This window comes from Oncorhynchus mykiss, chromosome 10, assembly GCF_013265735.2.
Source record: "Oncorhynchus mykiss isolate Arlee chromosome 10, USDA_OmykA_1.1, whole genome shotgun sequence".
NCBI classification, from domain to species: Eukaryota; Metazoa; Chordata; class Actinopteri; order Salmoniformes; family Salmonidae; genus Oncorhynchus; species Oncorhynchus mykiss.
In genome coordinates, this window is record NC_048574.1 from 57,490,509 (window position 1) to 57,512,330 (window position 21,822).

The 21,822-nt window shown below is 41.4% G+C and overlaps 1 protein-coding gene across 6 annotated transcripts in view; it reads right to left on the reverse strand.

Moving 5' to 3' along the window:
- Positions 1–17,964: 17,964 nt before the first annotated feature.
- LOC110534344 (SLAM family member 5) overlaps positions 17,965–21,822 on the reverse strand; it is a 28,133-nt gene continuing 24,275 nt past the window's right edge. For 3 of the 6 annotated variants that reach the window (XM_036933432.1, XM_036933433.1, XM_036933431.1), the window contains 5 exons: positions 21,414–21,731; positions 21,053–21,334; positions 20,813–20,926; positions 20,374–20,444; positions 17,965–19,405 (listed from right to left, as the gene is read on the reverse strand). In XM_036933432.1, the coding sequence (XP_036789327.1) occupies positions 19,256–19,405; positions 20,374–20,444; positions 20,813–20,926; positions 21,053–21,334; positions 21,414–21,731 (935 nt within the window). In that variant the 3' untranslated portion in view covers positions 17,965–19,255. Of the gene's footprint in view, positions 19,406–20,373; positions 20,445–20,808; positions 20,927–21,052; positions 21,335–21,413; positions 21,732–21,822 lie in introns of all 6 variants that reach the window. The other 3 variants (XR_005034183.1, XM_036933435.1, XM_036933434.1) reach the window with 3 other exon arrangements.

Sequence of the window (21,822 nt, forward strand, 5' to 3'; positions counted from 1 at the left end):
ACAGACTAAATTACAAAAGGATTAAATATATTTTTCTCTCACCCATCTATCTACACACAATACCCCATAATGACAAAGTGAAAATATGTTTTTAGAAATGTTTACACATTTATTGAAAATTAAATACAGAAATATCTTATTGACATATTCACACCCCTGAGTCAATACTTTGTAGAATCATATTTGGCAGCAATTACAGCTGTGTCTTTCTGGGTAAGTCTCTAAGAGCTTTGCAGACCTGGATTGTACAATATTTGCACATTATTCTTATTTATCAAGCTCCTTCAAGTTAGTTGTTGATCATTGGTAGACAGACTTTTTCAAGTCCTGCCATATATTTCCAATCCAATTTAAGTCAAAACTGTTATTAGGCCACTCAGGAACATTCAATGTTGTCTTGGTAAGCAACTCCAGTGTATATTTGGCCTTTTGTTTTAGGTTATTTTCCTGTTGAAAGGTGAATTTGTCTCCCATTCTGTTGGAAATCAGACTGAACAAGGTTGTCCTCTAGGATTTTGGTTTTGCTTAGCTCTATTCCGTTTATTTGATTCTAAAAAAACTTCTAAAACCTTGCCGATGACAAGCATACCCATAACATGATGTAGCCACCACCATGCTTGAAAATATGAAGAGTGGTATTCAGTGATTTATTGTGTTGGATTTGCCCCAAACACAACGCTTGGCATTCAGGTCATAAAGTTAATTTCTTTGCCACATTTTTTGCAATTTTACTTTAGTGCCTTATTGCAAACAGGATTCATGTTTTGGAATATTTTTATTCTGTACTGGCTTCCTTTGTCATTTAGGTTAGTATTGTGGATTAACTACAATGTTGTTGATCCATTAAATTCTGTAACTGTTTAAAGTCATCATTCACCCTATGGTGAAATCCCTGAGGGGTTTCCTTCCTCTCTGGCAACTGAGTCAGGACGGACGTCTGTATCTTTGTAGTGACTGGGTGCATTGATACACCATCCAAAGTGTAATGAATAACTTCACCATGCTCAAAGGGATACATGCAATGTTGTTTTTACCCATCTACCAATATGTGGCCTTCTTTGTGAGTTATTAGAAAACCTCCCTGGACTTTGTGGTTGAATCGGTGTTTGAAATTCACTGCTCGACTGAGGGACCTTACAGATAACTGTATGTGTGGGGTACAGAGATGAGGTAGTGATTCATAAATCATGTTAAACATCATTATTGCACATACTGTAGAGTCTGATGGATACTGGGTTCTAACTTCGAAACTTGGAATAGGGTTAATTATCAGGTATCCTATTGAAATATTGAGTGCTATTGTCTAGAGGGTCTACACCAGAAGTTAATGCTTATCTGTAGGAGGAATGTATATGGTGGGTGCAATTGAGCTTGGAATGTGCTGATTGCAGGGAAAATGATCACATGTGGCAGCACTGATAAGGGGAGAGAGCCGTGGATTAGTGATGATGGGGGTCGAGGTCAGGTCACGTTAAGGGAGAAGGACCAGTTTATTGCCTGCGCCACTTAATTTCCTGCCTGGCAACAGAGATGTCGTGTTTGGAGAGAAGGAGGAGATTCCACCCCAAATTGGGGTACATATACCACCGCTATTGGAAATGTGTTTTGGTCGGTTCAGCTGTTCGTTCCTTTGGGATGAATAAACTTGGTTTAAGCTTTCATAGTGTCCATTGAGTTCTTACACAAATATTTAGAACCTAACAAGTCCATACAACTTATTACGTGACTTGTTTTCATAGCTTTCATAGTCTCTGTCAAGTTCTTGCTCTAATATTTAGAACCTAATAGTTGGGGCTGAGAGCAGGGTTCACCACGATTTGCAGTTGAACTAGAGATTTCGGATCAGTGAAACAGGAGCCGGCACCAGAGACAAGGTAGGCACAGTTCTGACACCTGTTATCACTCATTCTGACATCTTGGGGAGATCTGAACCAATTATAGAGTCTGAGCCAATTATAGGATACGGACCTATAAAGCCTGAGCTTATTCAGCGGTGAGGTATATGGTCCCGGAAGGTAATCCCAAACAGGTTGGTACCTGTCTAGGGTAAGTCCTAGGGGGTACATCCAGAGTGGGTTAGTTAATGTGACTACTATAAAGTATAGGGTAAGTCCCGGAAGGTAAGCCCGAGCAGGCTGGTACCTGCAGAGGGTAAGTCCTAGGGGGTAACTTTCGAATTGGTTGGTTCCTGTGAGTACCATAAGAATAGGGTGAGTCCCGGAAGATAAACCCGAGCAGTCTATACCTGCAAAGTCCTTCCGGGAGTTGGTTCCCTGCTAAACCTGTAATGAGAGGGTGAAAGTCTCAGCTGCAGTGGCTGTGAGGCAGCATAGTGCCAGTGGATGGATAAAGTGTCTGGTGGAGAGCCTCATCCATGGCTAGAAAAGGAAAAAGATAGCATGATTAGAGTATATGAGCAGTAGCAATAAGGAGATGGTTGTGCCCTATTGGTGCGGTGAACCGTGACAGATTATGTGGAAATAGGAAGACAAGTGTGAATTATTTTGGTAATGTGTGTTATCAACAACAGTGATAGTGAACTTTGGACTATGGCGCCAACAGAGATGGTCGCCTCGCTTCGCGTTCTTAGGAAACTATGCAGTATTTTGTTTTTTTATGTATTATTTCTTACACTGTTACTCCAGGAAATCTGAAGTCTTATTACATACAGCTGGGAAGAACTATTGGATATACAGTGGGGCAAAAAAAGTATTTAGTCAGCCACCAATTGTGCAAGTTCTCCCACTTAAAAAGATGAGAGAGGCCTGTAATTTTCATCATAAGTACACTTCAACTATGACAGACAAAATGAGGAAAAAAATTCAGAAAATCACATTGTAGGATTTTTTATGAATTAATTTGCAAATTATGGTGGAAGTATTTGGTCACCTACAAACAAGCAAGATTTCTGGCTCTCACAGACCTGTAACTTCTACTTTAAGAGGATCCTCTGTCCTCCACTCGTTACCTGTATTAATGGCACCTGTTTGAACTTGTTATCAGTATAAAAGACAGCTGTCCACAACCTCAAACAGTCACACTCCAAACTCCACTATGGCCAAGACCAAAGAGCTGTCAAAGGACACCAGAAACAAAATTGTAGACCTGCACCAGGCTGGGAAGACTGAATCTGCAATAGGTAAGCAGCTTGGTTTGAAGAAATCAACTGTGGGAGCAATTATTAGGAAATGGAAGACATACAAGACCACTGATATTCTCCCTCAATCTGGGGCTCCACGCAAGATCTCACCCCGTGGGGTCAAAATGATCACAAGAACGGTGAGCAAAAATCCCAGAACCACACGGGGGGACCTAGTGAATGACCTGCAGAGAGCTGGGACCAAAGTAACAAAGCCTATGATCAGTAACACACTACGCTGCCAGGGACTCAAATCCTGCAGTGCCAGACGTGTCCCCCTGCTTAAGCCAGTACGTCCAGGCCCATCTGAAGCTTGCTAGAGAGCATTTGGATGATCCAGAAGAAGATTGGGAGAATGTCAGATGAAACCAAAATATAACTTTTTGGTAAAAACTCAACTCGTCGTGTTTGGAGGACAAAGAATGCTGAGTTGCATCCAAAGAACACCATACCTACTGTGAAGCATGGGGGTGGAAAGATCATTCTTTGGGGCTGTTTTTCTGCAAAGGGACCAGGACGACTGATCCGTGTAAAGGAAAGAATGAATGGGGCCATGGATCGTGAGATTTTGAGTGAAAAAGGGCATTGAAGATGAAACGTGGCTGGGTCTTTCAGCATGACAATGATCCCAAACACACCGCCCGGGCAACGAAGGAGTGGCTTCATAAGAAGCATTTTAAGGTCCTGGAGTGGCCTAGCCAGTCTCCAGATCTCAACCCCATCAAAAAATCTTTGGAGGGAGTTGAAAGTCCGTGTTGCCCAGCAACAGCCCCAAAACATCACTGCTCTAGAGGAGATCTGCATGGAGGAATGGGCCAAAATACCAGCAACAGTGTGTGAAAACCTTGACCTCTGTCATTGCCAACAAAGGGTATATAACAAAGTATTGAGATAAACTTTTGTTATTGACCAAATATTTATTTTCCACCATAATCCCACAATGTGATTTTCTGGATTTGTTTTCCTCATTTTGTCTGTCATAGTTGAAGTGTACCTATGATGAAAATTACAGGCTTCTCTCATCTTTTTAAGTGGGAGAACTTGCACAATTGGTGGCTGACTAAATACTTTTTTTCCCCACTGTAAGAGCAACGTCAACTTAGCAACATTACAACCAGGAATACTACTAATACTAAATTCGAGCAAGGGTTGCCTTCCAGAGAGACATCAGAGATTGTAACATTCTCTGTTTCACGGAAACATGGCTCACTCGGGATACCTTATCAGAGTCGGGACAGCCACCTGGTTTCTTCACGCATCACGCGGACAGAAACAAACATCTCTCTGGTAAGAAGAAGGGCGGGGGTGTATGCCTTATGATTAACGAGTCGTGGTGTGATCATAACAACATACAGGAACTTAAGTCCTTTCGTTCACCTGACCTAGAATTCCTTACAATCAAATGCCAACCTCATTATCTACCAAAATAATTATCTTCGATTATAATCACAGCCTTGTATACCCCTCCCCCAAGCAGACACCCCGACGGCTCTGAAAGAACTTCATTGGACTCTATTTAAACTGGAAAACACACATCCTGAGGCTGCATTTATTGTAGCTGGGGATTTTAACAAGGCTAATCTGAAAACAAGGCTCCCTAAATTTTATCAGCATATCGAATGCGCGACCCGGGCTGGCAAAATTCTGAATCATTGCTACTCTAACTTCCGTGACGCATACAAAGCCCTCCCTCGCCCTCTTTTCAGCAAATCTGACCACGACTCCATTTTGTTGCTTCCATCCTATAGAAATAAACTTAACAGGAAACGCCAGTTTTCAGGCCTGTTCAACGCTGATTGCTTCGATCACGTGGACTGGGATATGTTAAGGATAGCTTCAGACAACAACATTGATGTATACGCTCATATAACTCATGAGCGAGTTTACTAGCAAGTGTATCGGTGATGTTGTAACCACAGTGACTATTACAATCTTCCCCAACCAGAAACTGTGGATTGATGGCAGCATTCGTGCAAAACTGAAAGCCTATAACCACTGCTTTTATTTATAGCAAGGCGACCGGAAACATGACAGTATACAAGCAGTGTAGCTATTTCCTCCGCAAGGCAATCAAACAAGCTAAGTGTCAGTATAGAGACAAAGTAGTCACAGTTCAACGGCTCAGACACGAGACGTATGTGGCAGGGTCTACAGTCAATCACGGATTACAAAAAGAAAGCCATCTCCGTCGCGGACACCGACGTCTTGCTCCCAGACAAAATAAACAACTTCTTTGCTCGCTTTGAGGACAATACAGTGCCACTGACATGGCCCGCTACCAAAACCTACGGGATATCCTTCTCCAAGGCCAATGTGAGTAAAACATTTAAAAGTGTTCACCCTCGCGAGGCTGCCGGCCCAGACGGCATCCCTAACCGCATCCTCAGAGCATGTGCAGACCAGCTGGCTGGTGTGTTTACGGACAGATTCAATCAATCCCTATCCCAGTCTACTGTTCCCACATGCTTTAAGAGGGCCACCATTGTTCCTGTTCCCAAGAAAGCTAAGGGATCTGAGCTAAATGACTATCGCTTTGTAGCACTCACTTCCGTCATCATGAAGTGCTTTGAGAGACCAGTCAAGGATCATATCACCTCCACCCTACCTGACACCCTAGACCCACTCCAATTTGCTTACTGCCCCAATAGGTTCACAGATGACGCAATCACACTGCACACTGCCCTAACCCATTTGGACAAGAGGAATACCTATGTAAGAATGCTGTTCATCAATTACAGCTCAGCATTTGGTGGTGAGGGTAGTAAACAACATCTCCACCCCGCTGATCCTCAACACTGGGGCCCCACAAGGGTGTGTTCTCAGCCCTCTCCTGTACTCCCTGTTCACACAGGACTGTGTGGCCATGCACGACTCAAACTAAATCATCAAGTTTGCAGATGACACTACAGTGGTAGGCTTGATCACCAACAATGACGAGACGGCCTACAAGGAGGAGGTGAGGGCACTCGGAGTGTGGTGTCAGGAAAATAACCTCACACTCAACGTCAACAAAACAAAGGAGAGGGTTTTCATTGGGCCTTGGGAGGGTTTTTCTCTAGAAACATTATCTTTAAGAGTCCTCCGAGAGGGAGGTTATTAGAGAGCTCACTGGATGATAGCTTGGTTCAACCATGACATTTTTGTTGTTGTTTTACCATGTCATCAGAATTTTTATGTTAAATCGCATCAATACATATTGATTTCTAGATGATACGGTACAATTAATTGCATACAAGGCTCGTAGTCTGTGTCTTGCATTAACACCCAAGAATGAAAATGAAGGAGTCTGGCATAGAGACCAGCATGACATGGGCATAGAACGGAACGGATGGATGGTTCTGTCCCCAGTTTTAGTCGCATCATGGATGGTGATGAAATTATTAAACATGCACTTTTTCTCTTTCCCTCTCAGTATGTCAATATGTTTTTAGGTGTTGTGGAACGTAAGAGTGGTCAAATGTATCTGTAGCAGGAGGCAAGGTGCACATGAGGCCTGTGTTTGAGTCAGAATGTTTACCTAAGGCTGTTAACTGGGATGGAATGTGACTGGGGTGGAGATCTGTGGGGGCTCGTAAAATTGAGGTCGGGATGATAGTCTCTGGGACTACGATACCACTCTGTATATTGTTACAGGAGATAGCTGTCCTCCCTCTCTTACGAGCTAACTGTGCACAGTATCGGGACTATTACACATACCCAGATCATGGTGAAAGTAGCAGAGATAAGGTATCGCATTTCAGACACTATTGTCAAATTTCAGGGAACCTGTGACTCAGAGTTTTGCTAGGTTGGATATTCTTTCAACGTCATTAATCTCTGCCCCATTTATAACAGCCAGCGAACATTTAACAGATTCCATGCAGTAGTTATTCTCACGGCAGCTGCTCTAGGGACAATAATTGAAGGAGGATATAGTAATAGCATGTAACTGGACTATGGCGCAAATGAGGGATTTTGAGGTATGCGTCATGGGCAGTGTCAGTAGTAGCAGGGGTTACTTTAGTAGCATTGTTGGGATATCATTATGAGGATTCATGTCACATGGCTTGGTAGCTGGTAACTGGGAGACTGATGGGAGTAAGCCTGTTCTTCACATGTCACAAATTAGTGATCTGGCCATAATGAGAGAGTCTATGTTGTCCTGTTGTCAGGAAGTGACCCATGTGTAGCAGTGTGTATATTCCAGGTGAAAGCGGCACATTAGGAGCAGGAGATATACCCGAGAGCACAGGCTGAATTCTGGAGATTGAGTGTACATAAAGATACACCAGGCGGGGGTGTTGGGACAGCGTTGGTCTGGTCCACACACAGTATTCCTTGCAGCACCTGCAGCTGTAAAGATCGTTATGTCTCTCCTCAGTGGGTTCACACTTCTCACGTGAAGTGAGATCCAGCTGCATAATGGGTGAGCTTGAAGACGCCATGACAGAGGATTTGGAGCTAAAGAGAGAGAGATAGATTCCACTGTAGACATGTAGATGGGTTGGGACTGGGAGCCACTTTAAACACCATAGTTGGTTTGGGTTAGCTGCTTTATTGGTCAATGCATCATATAAAATTATAGATGTTGGGTTAATTGTACTCTAAACAAAATGTTAGATGCATTGATGTGAAAGCATATACAGTGCTGAGTTACCTCAAGAGGATATAGCGCTGATTAGGGATTTGCACTTGCCTATCAGGTGACGTGCCTATCAGGTGGCAATGGAGGAAGAAGGAGGAAAAATTGGCAAATGACATGGCTTGGGAACACCTCTTGCATCCTGTGGTCTGATGGGGAAGACTGGGCAAAAGCATGAGGAGGCTTTTTAGGGCTTTAATTTTTGCCAAACTAAGCATAAAAGTATCCTGAAAGCATAGTCAGGTGAAGAGAGAGTGGGAATTGTCATGTTATCAAACATGACAAACTTTGGGTATGACAAAGTGTCATACCCAAGAAGACTCAAGCCTATAATCACTACCAAAAGCACTCCAACGAAGTACTGAGTAAAGGGTCTGAATACTTATGTAAATGTGATATTTCCTTTTTTTTTCTCATACATTTGCAAAAATGCCTACAAAACTGTTTTTGCTTTGTCTTTATGGGGCATTCAGTGTAGATTGATGAGGGGAATAAAACTATTGAATCAATTTTAGAATATGGCTGTAACATAACAAAATGTGGAAAAGGTCAAGGGGTCTGAATGCTTTCTGAATGCACAAGGGTTTCATTCAAGCTTGGGTTCTGAAGGCACTGTATGTCATGTATTGTATTTGTTTTCCCCCCCACACAACACAAAACCACAGAACAAAGATGAGAGGCATGGAGAAATATACTATCCTGTTATCCTTTGAAAAGCAGAGAGCAAAGTTACAGAGAGAAAGTAGGTAGGTTGAAATTGAGAACCAATGGACTTGTAACACAATGCTGCTTGGAAGAGTCTTTGGAAACTCCCTGATTTGAGGCTGGGCTGCAGGTGGCTGATCAAAGAAAACATCTGCCTCAGGAATACGTTTGGGAGGAGCAGACAGATTGTGGGAAGGTTGGGGGCTCGTATGTGGTAACCAGATATCTGTGTGGGTGTGTTGTGTCGGCTTACTCAGCCAGGTGAAACCTAGAAGATTGTACTTGGTATGAGTGGGGGGGATAAACAAGCTGTGTAGGGGGCTGAAATTTGCCTTGGCAAAGAGCTCATCAACTGCTTTAACGTTTAAATTAATAATTGACCCTGTCCACAATCAGACATACAGTGCTGACTGTATCATCAATATCATATTCGCATATAACTTTATCGGTACCTGACTCTCTCATTCCCTTCATAAGTTAACCTGGTGTGTGTTGCAATACAATAAAAGTAGCATTGTAGCATGACTTGACATACAGTATAATGAACTTTTGTAAAGAAAGGTAAATCCCAAAATGTGTAATAATATGTAAAGGTTTTTGCTTTCAGAAAGACTCTATGAAAAAAAAGTGTTATGTGTGTTATTCAGTGTTATTCAGAAGGTTGTTGTGGTTGATCTGATGTGTTTACATTGAATATTATATCAAGGTGTTTTGACACTTGAACAGGTTATTCTGGTGTATCTCTAGATCAGGGTTTTCCAAGCTCAGTCCTGGGGCCCCCCTGGGGGCAGGTTTGTTTTTCCCCCGAGCACTACACAGCTGATTCAAATAGTCAAAGCTTGGTGATGAGTTGGTGATTTGAATCAGCTGTGTAATGCTATGGCAAAAAACAAAACTTGCACCCACGGGGAGGGGGCCCAGGACCGAGTTTGGGAAACACTGCTCTTTATGACACATTGATAAAGCCATCACCTGCTGCTTATCTATTGCGTCATATTTTCAATCAGCCTATGAAATATGATGCGTTAGACAGAAAGAAAAACTGCCTGAAGGCCAGGTGTTAGGCCAGGGTATCAGGTCATATTATGTAGATTACAATGAAGGTTACTGAATGTTAATGTCCGTCAGAGAGAACGGTAAATGGTAGTTCATGTGTCAAGACAAATGCAGTTAAAAGGAAATGCTCTAAAAAGGGCAGCTGCTACATCTGTTCAATACTGTGGGGGAGTAAAGAATATTACGCTTGTTGCCACTATCAGATCAGAGTAGCATGTCTCTTTCTGTAAGCATGGTGTGGTCCTGATAGAAATGTGTTGTATAGAACATACTGTACAGACACATCTTCTGTACATCACTCTGCAAAGTTCTTTGAATAAAGCTCTGATGTTCTGATCTATCTAAAGAAGAGTAGAAATGGACACTCACAAGGCAGGTATTTATGTTTTAGAGGTGTGAGATCACTCCCCCAAAGTCAAAACATGATTAGATTTGTTTTTTACAACCAATGTAGTGTTTTGGAAAAGGTAGGAAATGTTTGCTTGAACACAGGATGCAGGTCAAATAAAGTGGCTTATCTTCCAGGCAGTGTCATTACCCAGTCTCTCTCTCTCTCTCTCTCTCACTCGCACACACACACACACACACACACACACACACACACACACACACACACACACACACACACACACACACACACACACACACACACACACACACACACACACAGCTTGGCTTATCTGATGCCAAGTACAGAGACACTAGTGACAAAAAGTCTGCAAGTACAGAGACAGGTACAAAGTAGTAACAAATGAGTCCTGAGTATTTACAGAACCTGTCCAGGGGGGTGAGGGTTTGTATGCTTCTGCCAGTTAGTCGCACCTCACATTCGGCCCATATTTACTTTCCTCTATGTGACTTCATAGATTCATTTGAAAGAGTGCAAGTTGACATTGATTATGCATCTAACTCCTAAAAAACAAACAGATAACCAGGTTAGTAAAAATGTTTGGCTGATTGACAATACAGCAGCTTTAGCAGCCCTCATGTCTACAACTGTTGGCTTTAGCTCTGTGTCAGTGGGTTAATGTGGTATTGAGTTGCACAGACACCCTGAGTTTGATACCAGGCCTGATGTCATTGCAACCAGTTTTGCTCATATGATATGGTTGGGTTGCACAATGAGAAGCCACACAGCTCATATAGTATATAGTAATGCCTGTGTCTTTTACAGTATTTGCAAAGTCTGTGGACTTTTAAAGCTTGGCTTCGTGGTTCCTCCCAATACCTTTAGGAATGGTTCCAGATGTGTTGTGTTGACTGTTGAGTTCCCTACTGCAGAACAATGAGAATAGAACAATGAGCATCTGCCGTGGTCCTGTTCTCTTCCCCTGGCACAAAGTTTCCAATAAAGAAGCATAAAATACTTTTTATTTTTGTTGCTTTCCTACCCCTTTAATCTCCCCTCTCTCTGTCCCTTCTTGCTCTGTCCTTTCCTCCCCTACCTCCCTCAAACTCTGTGCCGAAGAGGAGCGAACAGATATACCAGAATAGGAGTCGCCTAGAGACAACCCTAACCTGACATCAGTTAATGATTCACTCCAGTTACATTGCATGGCTGCCAACAGGGATGTTGAAGCAGAATGAAGGAGCAAAACGGGAGTAAACTCTCATTCCTTGAATCCATAGCTGCCTCTATGAGTTTGAGAGTGGTAACATTTCTCCAGAGACATTTCTCCAGAAACACAACTCTATGTTGTGGTTTTAATGTAGCCTACTTCTAGGGTCAAAGAGGAGAGACAACTGTAATTGGTTGGTGGATTCTCTATTTAGTGAGTTTAAGTGTGCGTGACCTTTTGTCCTGTCACTTTGCATGCCAGGCAGCTATACATTTCAAATTTGAAAACAATTATGACTGTAAACAGTGAATTACTAACTTTTTATTTAAAAATCCTGTTCAATTTCAAGCGTTGTTTAGAAAGAATGTTGGCCTTCTCTTCAAATCCTTTTCCTCCATCTAGTGGTTGAATGTTTTTATACTTCAGTATACTTGTATACTGTACATAATGCACTGTGTTTCGCTCTGAGACAGTGTACTGTGAATTGTGTAAGTGTATCTTAAATAATGTGCAACCAAAATGTTCTCTAACCTTTCTATGCCTCAGACTGTGGTCACGCATTTTTGTGCCAATATACCATTATTATAACATTTGTCACGCCCTGACCGTAGAGCTTTTTATGTCGCTTTTGGTTTGGTCAGGGTGTGATTTGGGTGGGCATTCTATGTTCTTTTTTCTATGTTTTTGTATTTCTTTGTTTTGGCCGGGTAGGGTTCTCAATCAGGGACAGCTGTCTATCTTTGTCACTGATTGGGAACCATACTTAGGTAGCTTTTTCCCCACATGATTTTTGTGGGTAGTTAATTACTGTTTAGTACCTTACAGGACTGTTTCGGTTATGCGCGTTGTTAATTTTGTTATAGTGTTCAGTTTTAAATAAAGCATGAACACTTACCAAGCTGCGCTTTGGTCTGATTCCTCTTCCTCATCTTCAGACGACGAATACCGTTACAACATTATTGTGAGTTAAAATTAAAACATTTGTATAATTTGCCATGTCGATGCATTTCTAAAATTGTTTAAATCACATTTGGTTGCAAAATGAGAGCCTCATTTATCAGCCTGTGCATGTTATTTATGTTCATTTTAATATTGTTAAATTACTGTATTGTTGATTTTTGTATTGTAGATATGTTGTGGTAGAGTGTCATAATATGTTATGTACTGTTTTATTTTTTATGTAAATGCATAATCGTGATTGGACCCCAGGAAGAGTAGCAGTAGGTTGATATCGATATCAACAAACTATGTTGTATCGGACATTTCAAACAACAATCATAGCTAATTAGAAAACAGTCATGTATTTAATTTAGAGATGTGGCTGCTGTGAAATGTTATTCTGTGAGGAACTATTAGCTGTTGATGTCCTCGCCTCACATGGGTGACGTCATCACGTTTTGTTAAATAAAAGACCTGCCTTTTCTCATTTGGGCAAAGGTCTGCCCTCTCTCCTCCATAACCAGGAAAGTGGTTGGGTAGTGGTTACTAGGCAAACAGGAGGCGGTCCTCCCCACCTTGATAGCCTTTTGGCGATGAAGTACAAGCATATCCAACCTGAGTCCTTCTTGGAAGAGTTTTGAAATCTGCCACACCACATTTAAATCAGCTTGTTTTCTCGAAGGAGAAATCATGCAAACATTTTAAAACGATTATGCGACTCATCGTTTTATGTATAAAATGTCTTGCACACAACTAGTTAAATTAGTTTCTCTCACTCTATACATTTATTTTGGGATTCCATTTGCCTGATGACGTGCGACGGCGTCTCATTTAATCCAAGACCATTTTTGCCCACCGTCCCAACGCCACGCAGGAGTTGAACAAATGCAATTGAGAACAAGCCCCCTTGTGTTTATGCTAGAGATTTCCATTTTTTTTTGCTTGGGCTGCTTCGCGTTGCACTGACTCCGCCTGTATCGGCCATTCGCACACGTGGCAGATAGGTGCTTATCAGCACCTGAGTTTGTCAGACCTGCGAGGATACCAACAAGTTACTTTCCACAAAATCGTCTGTCTACTCCGAATGGTTTGAGCTAAACTGTACCCCCCCCCCCCAAGTCCTAGAGTCAGGTTTACAATGAAAAGGGTGCAAACAAGGTCATGGTGTTTATCTGATCCTCTGTTGTATCTCAGGTTTGTACTATTAGCTGTGAATCAGGGTTGGGCTCAATTCAGATGTTTGGAATTGACTTCCATTCAACTCATGAGTTGACATTCACCACACCCCTACACCCTCTACAGGATGTAGAATTTTAGTTTAAGTGACAGGAACAGTAGTGATTTTAGCATGTATGTCTTGGTGGGGCAAACTAACCCACATTTTTTTCAGATGCATGCCAGCAAAGCCACCATACAACACAACACTAAGAAATACATGAATTGCACTATAATGGTTACAAACTGTGCCCACAAGTGGTTAGGGCCTACATAAAGCTGTCTGGCAGCAAAATGGTTCATTCAGACTAATTTAATACTTTTTTTTTTTTTTTAATCATAGCTGATATGGCTGACTTGCTTAAACGAATGTGGTTTCTACTGATTGAGTTGTGCAAACTATTGCATAAGGGAACGATGAGCAGATAAGAGGTAATCCATCATTTCGATTGAGACATTAATGAGAAAGCTAAAACGGACGTAGTCAATATAACTATTTGTTCAGTACTTTTGAAATGTACAGGGACAGAATTCAGATCATGGGCTGCTCTTACCGTATTCTCCTGGTACACCAAGCTAGAACCGTAGGATCAATAAAGGGGGCATATAAGCAGACGATGAATGCTCTTACAATATTAGATGATGACAGTTCTCTAAAACAGGCTATAAGCTACATGTGCACCATCAAGTCAGAACAGTAGGCTAAATTATGAGGGGTGTGGCACATGGGCTACTAACACCTTACTACACAACATACACTTAGATTACTTTCTTAGTTACACTATACATATCTCCCTGGCATATTACTTACTTGATGCAGCAGCATACAATACATATTTGGACTCACCTTGTGCAGTACTTACTTCAACAGGACACTGGCGCAGTGATCCTTTTCTATGGGCAAATTTTGTCACCAAACTTTGTCATCAAAGTCTGGGGTTCTCTGGATTTATGGTGCTTTCAAGACAACTGGGAACTCTGGGGGGAAAAACAAGGTTGAATCATGATGTCAGTGATCTTCAGGTCGGAGCTCTAGAAAGAGGCCCAAGTTCCCAACTTGGATGACCGTTCAAAACTTTTTTTCCCAGAGTTCCCAGTTGTGTGGATTCTGAGATTTCCTCGTTTCCAGTTGTTTTGAACACAGTAGAAGACATGCTGGATTGACAGCATGGCCAATGTATTCAACATTTCAATGTTCATCCTTTTAAGCTTGGAAAAGAGACCCTTAAACCCAGACTTTGACCACACACCATCTCCACTGAATAGCAGGCTCGTGAATGTTTTGCAACACTTGCAGTCAGCCACTGATTCCTTCCAAGCCACTCATTGCTGAATTTGCGATTTCCAACTTATGTAATGTTTATGGCCAAGGGCCGATGAGCACTGATACATTTTATCTATAATTTCTCTTCAGATGACAAGGATTGAACAGGATTTGCCAGTAGATTGTTGACTTGATTCAGGATAATGACTGCTTGTCTAGCTTGGTAGCTAAGATTTTGAAAGTGTGATGTTGACATGATCAGTCCAATAGAAGCTATGATAGATATAATGTGATTTGACATAATTTTATATGTGGCCAATGACCTTGAGCCTTCTTGGATTTACTTCTAATGTAAATCTATGGCAGCACCCAATAGGCTTGAATTTTTTTGCTCTACCCATAGATTTTACAGGGATGTAGTGTCCTCATGAGTGACAGAACACTGAGCCAATCATGGCGCAACTAGAGAACATTACTAATCCCCACACTCCGTATTTTCTACTGTCTGCCCCACTACCACAGAAAGCACTCAGCAAGGTGGAAATATCTGCATTTTGGAGTTGCCTTACTCAAGAAAGCAAAAAAGAGACCACGATTGTATGTAGCTTTATTTTTTTAAATAACATATATAAATATATACATCAATATAAATATATATTTATACAGGTATATATCGGTCAAAAGTTTGGACACACCTACTCATTCAAGGGTTTTTCTTTATTTTTACTATTTTCTCCAGAGATGTTCGATTGGGTTCAAGTCCGGGCTCTGGCTGGGCCACTCAAGGACATTCAGAGACTTGTCCTGAAGCCACTCCTGCGTTATGTTGGCTGTGTGCTTATGGTCGTTGTCCTGTTGGAAGGTGAACCTTCGCCCCAGTTTGATGTCCTGAGTGCTCTGGATCAGGTTTGTATCAAGGATCTCTCTGCACTTTGCTCTGATCATCGTTGCCTCAATTCAGTCTAGTCTCGCATGTACCTGCCGCTGAAAAACATCCCCACAGCATGATGCTGCCACCTCCATGCTTCACCATAGGGATGTGCCAGCTTTCCTCCAGACGTGATGCTTGGCTTCAGGCCATACAGTTCAATCTTGGTTTTATCAGACCAGAGAGTCTTGTTTATCACTCCAAGCGGGCTGTCTTGTGCCTTTTACAGAGAAACAACAACATTTTTGTTTGCTATATTTATAGATAAAATTGTAAATTTTGGGGGGTTTGTTTCTTTGTAATAATACCAGCTACCTATCAATTTTAAGTTGGCTTCTTGCCATATATTTTACATGATATATGGCTCAGTGGTAGATTATAGCCCGTGTGTGTGTGAGAGTGAGAGTGAGAGAGAGAGAACTGGATATACAGTGGGGCAAAAAAGTATTTAGTCAGCCACCAATTGTGCAAGTTCTCCCACTTAAAAAGTTGAGAGAGGCCTGTAATTTTTATCATAGGTACACTTCAACTATGACAGACAAAATGAGAAAAAAAATCCAGAAAATGGTAGGATTTTTAATGAATTTATTTGCAAATTATGGTGGAAAATAAGTATTTGGTCAAAAACAAAAGTTTATCTCAATACTTTGTTATATACCCTTTGTTGGCAATGAGAGGTCAAACGTTTTCTGTAAGTCTTCACAAGGTTTTCACACACTGTTGCTGGTATTTTGGCCCATTCCTCCATGCAGATCTCCTCTAGAGCAGTGATGTTTTGGGGCTGTTGCTGGGCAACACGGACTTTCAACTCCCTCCAAAGATATTCTATGGGGTTGAGATCTTTCTGAATTTGCAGGACCCCTACTGGTTTTAGGCCTTGAGTAAGGTAGAACAAATGTTTCAGTGTCACATCCTCTGTGAAGACATAGGCTTAATGTATGCGGCAGGTGGGCTCAATTAGGCATTAGATTACTCAGGTCACTGGTTTAATAATCTGGTTATTGACTCATAGGCCCAACAGCATATTATTGGGCTTGTACAGGAGCAACTTTTCAGTATTAGTTCTACAGGTGAATAGAAGCGAAGTCATGCACACCCTACCAACAATATATTTGTCATCCAATAGCGAACTGTTTACATTTGTCTGAATATGTGACTGTCTCTGCTTGTGATCACTCGTTTCCTTTCCCATCAGTCTGTTACAACGTGTGGTCTGCCTTTTTTTCTGTCACGTCAGTGGCTTGACCACACTGACAAGCAGCCCCACAGTCTTCAGGCCTATGTGGTGAAATACATTTCCACTGCAATGAATACTTTTCACTGCAGCGAACAGAATAGTTCTCAGTAATGCTAAAGGTCTACTCCTGACTCTTATTCTTACAGTTGACAGATCAATGTATACCTGATAGGGGTGTTTGGATTTCTAAAAATGAAAGTGAAATTGCACTGGGAAAGGAAGGCTATTTTGCTTGGGTGGGTAGGTCTAGGAGTGTAACTACAGACTTTCCACATTGTTTTCACATTCTCTAAGCAAATTAACTATGCAAATTGATGTGACGATGAACATTGTGGTGATAGCCTCCTTAGTGTTGCATGTTCTTCAGCAAAAGGAAGCTAGCCTCCAGAGTACATACTTCAGGCACTTGATAATAAAGGACGCATATGGTATAAGCCTAAATATCATTATGTATCCCACCCACACATCCCAAAGTCCTGTTAATTTAGAATAAACATACTTCTCAGCACAGCCATAGGGATTAGAGGATAGATAACACACAGACAGCGATTTGAGGAGAAAAAAAGTTGCAACATTTGAGGGTGGTTTCTACAGCCGGCAATTGTAACAGTAAAACTGACAATTGAAACAAAGCATTGGCTATGACAACTTGTAATGAATTAAAATTGTAAAACTGCAGTTACAGTATTTGTAATATAATGGTTATTTTGAATGCAGCAATTGCAGTATAACTGCAAAATCACCAGAGTTAGGACATAACCACTACACCAGGGGTTAGGCAACCATGACCCTGGAGTGCAGCAGGCTATTCACGTTTTTGATTTAACACCTGTCCTTCCAGGTCGGTTATCACGGCTTAGGTTAAGACCCAGATGCAGATAAGCATGCATGACTTGTTGCACCACCAAATAATGCAGCCATTTTCAAAGTTGTCTTTTCTCCTGGCTGAAGCCATTACTTTTTATAGTTTGTTTACATAAGGAAAGGCACATTTACAACTTTGACATATTGAATTGAAAACAGTCATAATGCATAACCACGAGAAGTAGGCGTGCTAAGAGTGCTGCAGCAACCATAGACACATTTGAAAAAAATCCCCATATTATATTAGTCCTGTGTGAACTAGGGCCTTGTTACTCCTGCATGAGTGGTCAGAAATAGTCCTCAGCACCTTCCTCAACATGCTATACAGCACATCTGCCTCACGTTCAAAGAAATAAGTAGTACTGCTAGGTTTCACTGTCAAATGTAACAAACTACATTTTTTAATCAAATGTACAAATGATACATTTGTGACAATATTTAAAATATAGAATTACATTTATTTTCCAGAGCGACATACAGTAAGTGAATTCATCTTAAGACGGCTAGCTGAGACAACTAAATATCAGTCAATTATACAGGATATGAACATTACATTCCAGCTAAATTATGGATATACAGTGCATTTGGAAAGTATTCAGACCCCTTGACTTTTTCCACATTTTGTTATGTTACAGCCTTAAATCTACAGACAATAGCCCATAATGACAAAGCGTAAACATTATTTATAGGTACCTTAATTGCATAAGTATTCAGACCCTCTGCTATGAGACTTGAAATTGAGCTCAGGTGCATCCTGTTTTCATTGATCATCCTTTAGATGTTGCTACAACTTGATTGGAGTCCACCTGTGGTAAATTCATTTGATTGGACATGATTTGGAAAGGCACACACCTGTCTTTATATGGTCCCATAGTTGACATTGCATGTCAAAGCAAAAACCAAGCCATGAGGTCGACGCAATTGTCCATAGAGCTCCTAGACAGGATTGTCGGGGCACAGATTTGGGGAAGGGTGCAGCATTGAAGGTCCCCAAGAACACAGTGGCCTCCATCATTCTTAAATGGAAAAAGTTTGGAACCACCAAGACTCTTCCTAGAGCTGGCCACCCCTCAATACAACCTAAATGTTGAAAGGAAAACATGCATCTATGGACCGTTTTGTTTCTTAAACAGCCTAACAGCCATTGCTTCTAAGGAGCAGGTGGCTTTATCTCAAACGCCTGCTCTTTTTAAATTATGTACACAGCTGCTATCCACTGGCAAGCTAAACAATGATCAGCTATAAAAAAGATACAGGGGAGGCACCTACATTTAAACAACAGAAGAGACAGTACTGAAAGGAAGCTTTGGCACAGCAGTAGCATAGCAAACACACTAATGAATTGTATTAAAAGATATGTTCCATTTGTTTTAACTTATACAATAAAATTGGATTTGATTTGGATTTGGGACAAAAGGCATTTAAAAAGACGGATTATCCTGATCATGCTAACAACTCAATGCATAGTTATTGAATTCGTCAGTATCAGTGGATGTAACCGAGGCCCCTATTTGACAGAAGGTCTGTGAGAATGACCTACAAAGGAAGCCTGAAATTATAATATCAGCACAACAGTTCCAGGGGATTTTTCTCCCATAACAACTGTGCCTCTAAAAGGTTGACAGCATGAATATTGTTTTACTTTCATTTTGTTTCAACGTACTCTTTTATGCTCTACAGAATGTGAGTTATCATTTTGGCCTCCCATTGACTTCCCGTTTTTCTCCTTCATGCTGTGTCAACATCCCCGCTGGCAGCCATGCGATGTAACAGGAGTATATCATAAACTGATGTCAGGTTAGGGTTGTCTCTACGCGACTCCAATTCTGGTATATCTGTTCTGTGTGACTCCAATTCCGGTATATCTGTTCGCTCCTCCTAGGCAGGGAGAAGGAAGTAGGGGAGGGAAGGACATAGAGGGACAGGGGAAGAAGGGGCAGAGAGAGGAGAGATAAAAGGGGTGGGAAAACAACAAAAATAAAAGAGGATTTTATGCTTCTTTATTATAAACTTTGTGCCAGAGGAAGGAAACAGGACAAGCCTGACGATCTCTTGTCTACTCTCATTGTTCTGCAGTAGGGAACTCAACAGTCAACACAACACATCTAGAACCTTTCCTAAAACTAGTGGGAGGAACCACAAAGCCTAACTTTAAAAGTCCACAGACTTTGCAAATACTGTAAAAGACACAGGTGATCAAAGGAATTACTAATCAAATCAAATGTTAATTGTCACATGTACTGAATACGACAGGTGTAGTAGACCTTACAGTGAAATGCTTACTTACTGTACAAGCCCTTAACCAACAATGCAGTTAATTATTTTTTATTTTTTTTACTTTAAGAAAAAAAAGTAAGTTGCAAATAATTAAAGAGCAGCAGTAAAATAACAATAGTGGGGCTATATGCAGGGGGTACCGGTACAGAGTCAATGTGCGGGGGCACCGGTAAGTCGAGGATTGAGGTAGTATGTGTATATATAGGTAGTTAAAGTGACTATGCATAGATAAACAGAGAGTAGTAGCAGCGTAAAAGGGGGGTGGGGGGTGTTAATGCAAATAGTCTGGGTCGCCATTTGATTAGCTGTTCAGAAGTCTCATGGCTTGGGGGTAGAAGCTGTTAAGAAGTCTTTTGGACCTAGAACTGGCATTCCAGTATGTGCTGTGTGGCTTCTCATTGTGCAACCAAACCATATCATAACGACATCAGGCTGGGTATCAAACTCAGGTGGTCTGTGCAACTCAAGACCACATTAACCCACTGACACAGAGATAAAGCCTACAGTTGGTGACATGAGGGCTGATAAAGCTGCTGTATTGTCAATCAGCCTGTAGGTTTTTTACTAACCTGGTTATCTGTTCGTTTTTTAGGAATTATCGTTGCATACTCAATGTCAACTTGCACTCTTTCAGATGAATCTATGAAGACAGATAAAGGAAAGTAAATATGGGCCTAAGGTGAGGTGCGACTAACTGGCAGAAGCATGCGACTAACTGACAGACATACAAACGCCCACCCCCCTGGACAGGTTCTGTAAACACTCAGGACTTTTGTTACTATGAGTATGGATCTCTGTGGTTGCAGTCATTTTGGTGTCAGATAAGCCAAGCTATTAAAGTAATCATTGTCAGAGAGTGTGTGTGCCTTCTGCTTTTTCAACAGTTAGAGAAGTTGTCTGGGATAATGACACTGTCTGACCAAGCAGAGGAAGTGTAGAAGATTACACTTTATTTTACATGCATTTCACACCTTTTCCAAAACACTACCCTTGATTGTAAATACCTGCCTTGTGAGTGTTCATTTCCCCTCTTCCTTAGATAGATTGCAAGTCCAACCAGCCCAGAGGCAACCAAAACACAGATTACAGCAATAACCATACCCAGAGTCATCCCCTCACTGTCTGAAATAAAACAAGGAAATTATTTTCCTTATTTTCCTAAGTATGTTTTGAATGAGTTCGACTACACTTCAGTTTGACTTGGTAAATGCTATTTTCTGGATGGTTTTAATTCAAAATGTCTCTTACCAGCATCATTAGGATGACCATCTTCACTGCAACATTTTGGGACAAGAACTGTCTCATTGCTGACAGGGTTGGAAGCCACACAGCTGTAGGTGGAGTTGTAGTTCTTTCCCTCTACCTCCAAATGGAGAGATGGATCGGTGGTGAGGTCAGGACTGCTGGTCTGGTTTAGTATTTCCTCTCCCCTGTACAGGGTCAAGGTCACCTCTTTTTCATTGTCCACAGAACACACCACACTACAGGAGCTGCGGTCACACTCTGTCACCGGAGGTTTGGAAACAACATCTGGAAGAAATAATACAAACAAATTGGAACCTATATTAAATGTTTTTGTAATATACAACACACACACACAAACACTTACTGTACACAGTGAGCTCAAATTTTGTAGTTTTTTTCTCTTCGTCTGTATTCTCAACAGTATAAACCCCAGCATCGTCAATATGAAGGTCTGACAGAGTGAAGTATCTTGTAACATTGTTCAAGTGGAGGCGGTTTTCAAATCTCTTCTCAAGGGTGATTTTGCCTTCTCTACCAGGGTACACATTTGCAATACTGTCAAGGTCTCCATAAAGTAAATTGCCAGTCTTGATCACCCTCTCTTGAAAAGAGAAAGACTGTCCCACGATGCCTTTCACCTGCTGAGTCTCAGACTGGACTGTTTGCTGGGAAGCACAGAGAACTGTGGAAAGAGAGACTCAAAATTAACACAATGACTGCAGTAAATCTCACAATACCTGGATGAGTTTTTAACATGTCAGTAACTACATCCA